Here is a 6,151-nt window from a genome sequence, read left to right on the forward strand (position 1 = left end):
GAACTAATGCGCGTTAGTGAAACACTAAGAAACGTATGAGTGTGTTCACATGCTTACGCGAATTTTCGGCAGCGATTTCAAATATCGTTTGCTAAAATAACGCAATTGCTTTGCAACCGTATTATGTGCCCTTGAATCAGCATGTCAAATCTCGTAGATCGCACCACAGACGAATCATGTGAACGAACTCTTAGCAATAAACTTTGTTTTATTATTTCCATGGAAGTATGAATATGCTTGTTATTATGGGGAGATAACATTTCCGGGCTTATTGGCCGTGGTCTATTTGGAGTAGAAATTCCAGAGGCTTCAGCTTGTTTTGCTGCAGCCATCATCAGTGGTTTGAGTTTGGTGAGACTGATTCCTGGCTTCGGTGGCTCCGATATTTAAGCAAAATGCTGCAGGACTGCTGGTCTTGATTGGGAGGCGTTCTCAAGCCGCTGGTGGAATAAGGTTCCTGATTGGATGAGATTCAAGCCACTGGGCGATCCTGGTACCTGATTGAATGGGATTCACAAGCCGTGGTGGCTACCGGTTTCTGATTGGATGGGACCACAGTATGTTTTAGACCGTTGTGGCGAGCGGATCTAAGGGTAGGGTGCCATGTTTTTGGCAAATTGAAATTGTCCTCTTTTCTGTTGAAATTAAAGGGGTGTTTGAAAATTTCTATAGCTTCGCGATGAAGACGGCAAAGTAATGAGATATTGTAGCCAAGATTTCAGTGTCTTTAAATTTGATGTTGTGGACTCCTTCTTGTTGGCTGTGTTCGGTTACGGCTGACTTATCATAGTTTCCTAAACGGCAGTGACGAACATGCTCAGAAAGGTCTGATGCTGCGCTTCGTAGTTCCGACATAAACTGATCCACAGGAGCACGCAATTTTGTAAACTCCAGATGTGGAGAAAGGGTCACGGGGGTCCTTCACCGGGCGATAACTATTCCTAAGTTGAGTGGTGGGCTTGAAAATGGTCTTGATGTTGTGTTTTTCAAGGAGTTTTCCAATTCGGTCAGTCACTCTGTGTAGGTAGGGTAAGAATACTTTCCCTAATGGTTCAGATGGGGTAGACTTCTGTTCGTTATTTTTGAACCTCCTGGGATGAAGGGCTCTTCTAATTTCTCCTCTAGTGAATCCATTGGCTTGAAATGCTAGCTCAAGGTATTTCAGTTCCTCCTCAAATGTGTCGTTTCGCAGATTCTTTCTGCTCGGTGCATAAGGGTATTGATGACAGCCATTTTTTGTCTCGGGTGGTGGTTTGAGTTCTTATGAAGGTAACGATCTCTGTGTGTGTGTGGGCTTGCGGTACACTTTTGGTGCCCGAGCGTCCCATCTTCCTTTTTCGTCACAAGAACGTCGAGGAAAGGCAGCTGATTATTGCTCTCCTTCTGCATGGTGAACTGAATGCTGGGATGAATGCTATTCAGATGTTGAAGAAACAGCTGCTGGTCTTCTTCTCCATGGCTCCACACCGCAAAAGTGTCATCAACGTATCGGAACCAAACCTCGGACTTCTTTGTGGCGGAGGCAAGGGCTTTCTGTTCGATGAACTCCATGTAGAAATTAGCGATGACAGGACTTAAGGGGTTGCCCATGGCAACTCCATCCCGATGTTCGTAGAATTTTGTGTTTCACTGGAAAGCTGTGGTAGCCACCACGGCTTGTGAATCCCATCCAATCAGGTACCAGTATCACCCAGCAGCTTGAATCTCATCCAATCCAGCAGCCCAGCAGCAGTTTGCTTAAATACCGAAGCCAGGAATCAGTCTCACCAAACTCAAAACACTGATGATGGCTGCAGCAAAGCAAGCCGAAACGTCTGGAATTTCTACTCCAATTAGACCACGGCCAATAAGCCCGGAAATGTTATCTCCCCATATTGACGCCGGCCGTGAAAGCTTTAAACATTATTTATGCTTGTTATTATTTAACAGTTAAAAATAACAGTAAAACCTCCTTTAAATTTGGGTACGAAACACGTAACAGGAAAAAGATAAAGTTTTGAAATCAAATATTTAGAGAAAATGGGAGGCATTAGACTTCATTTCATTACCCTTCTTAATGTTCGACATTTTGCTCAGATTACTTAACTGGTAAGATTTATCTTTTTAAGTAACTTTTTTCTTTGAAAAATACAAGACGGAATCAATGTGTTCTATCCTAAACACTAGTGCACCTTGTGCACAAAAAAGTAATCTTTAAAGGCACCGAGTTCAAATTTGACACCACTGACAACAAAACCAGAAACAGACGCATTTAAAAATTCTAATCATTAATTAACTAATTTAACATGTAATTAATAGTGTACAAGTTTCTTTATCAGGAAGGAAAACAAATTTAAAAATGTCCTTGAGTTAAGAAAAAGCTAATTAATTTATTGGGAAAAAGTTTGTGAACTGAATTTTGTTTTTTCACCAAGAGTATTTTCACAAATTGATTTTTACTCACTTAATGATTTAAATTAAAAGAGTTTACAATAACGAAAATGATGCATAAGAAATTTAATTAACTTTAGCAAAAACTATCGACAATCCCTATAAATTCACTTATTTTGTATACATTTTATTAGTATAATAAATTATGATTTCTTTTAAATTTCAGCTCGAATCGCATTAAATAGGAAATTATTAATAAATTTTTATAGTAAATTTGAAAAATGATGCATTTGAAAGATGTAACGGCACTCATGGGTACAGAGAGTCTGAGGTTGCTCAACTACTTTTGCCTGTTAGTTGTAAAATATGAGTGGTTAAAGACAAAAGTATCTAGATATTTCATGTATTTTGTAAGATAAAAACAAGTAGATCTAAGTGTCTATAAATGTGCTCAGTTTTATTTTTTAGTTTTAAATACATTTTCGGTTTATTTAAGCTTAGTAATATGTTTTTGGTTTTGGAGTTTTTCTTTCTTATAAACTTTTTATAAGATTCGGAAAAATGCATATATATATTTTTTTGTTTGCTCTTAACATTTGATTTGATTTTGGTGCTTTTTCCCTTTTTCCTTTTATCAATTTTACAAACTCTGTTTGACACGTTATTTTAATGAAATATATATCGATTAATATATTTTCTCGTTGTTCTTAATTTATAAATCTGCAGCTTTGGAATCAAAATTAATTATCAGAATTTCTCAGTTCTTTAGTTCATGTTGACATTCATTCTGTATAACTGCAAACAGGTGACTTCATACAAGGTGTATAGGAACTAAATGTTGAAATAACTATCAATTGTCGTAAAAGAACAGGAACTAAATAAAACTACATGTGCAGATCGTTTTTATTTTAGTCTTCATAATGAGCAGGATTTCTAATATTTGAGTTAGATTTTCGTTATTATTTTGCTATTTCAGTTTGCATTTTAGAGTATATTTTTTACAGTAATTTTTAAATGTTTTCTTTTCTATACATTCTTTATGCTACGTTTCATGTAACTTATAAAGAGAGATAAAATTTGCAGGAAATACATCGGAATTGATTATTATTTAAGTTCAACTGAGAAATAAGTGAACAAATAATGAAAATCAATTTGAAAAATTAAATATTTTATTAATAAGCGTTTTTTCTTATAATTTAATTTTAAATATTATTCAGCTTCACTTACGCTTACACTGTAAAAAAAATCTTGCCCCAACGCTTAAAAAAATCTTATTCCAGCTACTTACCTAAATTGCATGAAGAAGAAGCAAATTAATTCTCCTCTAGAGGAATTTTTTAAGAACATTATAATTATTCACTTGAGAACTGTTTAGCTACCCTTTTGTTTGAGTACTTAATAATATAGCTTCTATTGTTATCCTAATTTAATACATTAGACACCATTTCCAGGAGCAGAAGAAGAATTTTTTTAGCTTTTATGTTAAAGGGGAAATTTCTTGGACTGTTCTTCGAAAATTAAGTAATTATTTTTGCATTAAAGTGCTAGACAGTGCATTTAAGGCATAGATAATTTTTTTGAAGCATGTTTACTTTTCAATTAAAAATAAACTATCATTTATTTTAGGTACACTGGGAAATCTTAAATGGTTCATAATGTATACGGTTCATCCTCTCGTTTTATTTGAATTCTCTTTGAAGATCAAGTTTCAATAATTTTTGGATGAGTATTTTAATTTTAACTGCTACCTTATTACTTTTCAAAGTGTGCATGCTGTCTGCCAGAATATTCAGCTAAGACGTGTCTATCTGAATCAAAAGAGGGGGGGGGGGGAGAAAAAATTTGATACTCGTGCTGCCTTCAAAGCAAAGTGACTCTGCTTAATTCAGAAGCTAACATTCATCTGTAAAAACTGGCATCCCTGAAAACAAATAGATGCGTCCAATTCCGCATGTGAAGTGTACCCAGTGGCGCACGCAGGAATTTTGGAAGGGGAGGGTCCAAGATCAGAAGTCTCATTCTCATATCGTATCCCAATACGCAGTCAAACATATTGATTTGATTTTATCGTTTCTCGAGAACGAAAAACATTAAAAAATAAACTATTTGATAAAACATTAGCATTAATTAATGAACTGTACTTAAATACATTACCAGAAAGCAAAATAATATACGCATTAACTTTTCTCATAATTAAAAAAATGGATTCAGCAAAGCAAATTCATTGTTGCAGAAGCACCATATGATTAAAGAAGTTCATAAAATGTCACTTAATGTGATCTGTTATTACAAAACTGAAAACATGGTGATTATAATGTATTCATTTATAATCACCATTCTGCTTGTTACAGGCAATTTGTTATAGGAAAAATGCTCAATATTTTTTTTTTTAATCTTTTAACATGAGGATTTTATTTTTTCACTTATTAGAACTGAAATTATTGTTACCTTTTGTTTGAAATTATTTTAGGCACAAAATAAATAGAATCATAATCAATCGGGGAAAAAGCAAGACCTATGGGAGGGGTCCGGAACCTCTGGACCCCTCCCTTGTGTGCGCCACTGAGTGTACCCCTAGACCAGCCGAGATCCTTACACAAATGGATTCCTTTGTCTCTTGGAGTGCATATAGCTGCCTTTCTCATGCGGCCATATTTTCCATCCTGTTTGTGATCAACTTGCTGGTGGTGAAGGGGACACAATGAGGAATTTGAATCACATAACTTTGCAGGATTTTACAAAGCTCTTTCATGCGGTAGCGGGCGTTCTGCGGGAATATAAAGGCACACAAGATTTCCTTTTGGGTTCTAAATGCTTCGGAGATAAAATCTAGTTCGTTCAATCCCAAAAGTTCCGAGAAAGCTGAATACAATTGTTTTTACCTATGAGGCGCTGTTTTCTCAATGCAGGAAAAGCTTTTTACTTCTAATGTTAGGTAGCAAACATCAAAGAAACATGCTTCTTTTATTACATTGAGCAGGTTTATTTCGTTACATTTGCAAGTAATGTTTTAAAGAGAGAATATGAATGCATTAAATCAAACTTTTCCCTATGCTTTCAGTAACCAAAGAAGAACATTTTGTGCTTTCGAATCTCTTGACCGCCTTGTACCATATGGAAAGTGACATTTCTGACCCTGAAACGCTGTGTGATTCGGAATCGCCATTGTTTTTCCCAAGCCTCCAGCAAGTTTGTCGCAACGTGTATGGGAGGGACACTTTGCAGAATTTAATTTCAAAGACATGCATGATTACTACCTGTATATAGGTAGAGGTTTTTTTAAAGCGAGATTGTTTTGGACAATATTTGAACTCATTTTCAAAACCCCAACTGTTAGAGTCTCTGGTGTGCCAACGAAGTGAGTTTGGAATGCGAAGAGATGTCATCAGACTAAGTTTCGGGGTTTGCCAAGCGATAGCGCGCAGTGGCTGGCAACCTTCTAGTGTCTTATTAATATCCTATCCACCAAAGCATATAGTCTCTAAATGCATTGAAATGTGATTTATTGTAAGTTTAATTTCGTTCGACGAATAAATAGCAAAACATTGAAGTATTTTTTAATGCAATTTTTCAACCTAAGAAAGATTAAAAGTGTGAACCTTACTACTGTACTAGGTTGGTATTTATTGTTTGAAGGGGAATTGTTTTATCTTTCCACTAGAACTTTTATTAAAAGCTTTTTTGTTCAGAATAATTGAATAAAAGTAAATAAAAAAGTATAAAAACAATATAAATGAAGCTATACATATAGGTCATTCTTCAAAAAGTAACTTTTCTGTCA

At 35.3% G+C, this 6,151-nt stretch overlaps 1 protein-coding gene across 1 annotated transcript; it reads right to left on the reverse strand.

Moving 5' to 3' along the window:
* Window positions 1-1,161: 1,161 nt before the first annotated feature.
* Window positions 1,162-1,590, reverse strand: LOC129218197 (uncharacterized). Its single transcript, XM_054852415.1, has one exon. The coding sequence runs from the start codon at window positions 1,588-1,590 to the stop codon at window positions 1,162-1,164; it is 429 nt and encodes a 142-aa protein (XP_054708390.1).
* Window positions 1,591-6,151: the final 4,561 nt, after the last annotated feature.

Source organism: Uloborus diversus, chromosome 1, assembly GCF_026930045.1.
Source record: "Uloborus diversus isolate 005 chromosome 1, Udiv.v.3.1, whole genome shotgun sequence".
In the NCBI taxonomy this organism is placed as follows: domain Eukaryota; kingdom Metazoa; phylum Arthropoda; class Arachnida; order Araneae; family Uloboridae; genus Uloborus; species Uloborus diversus.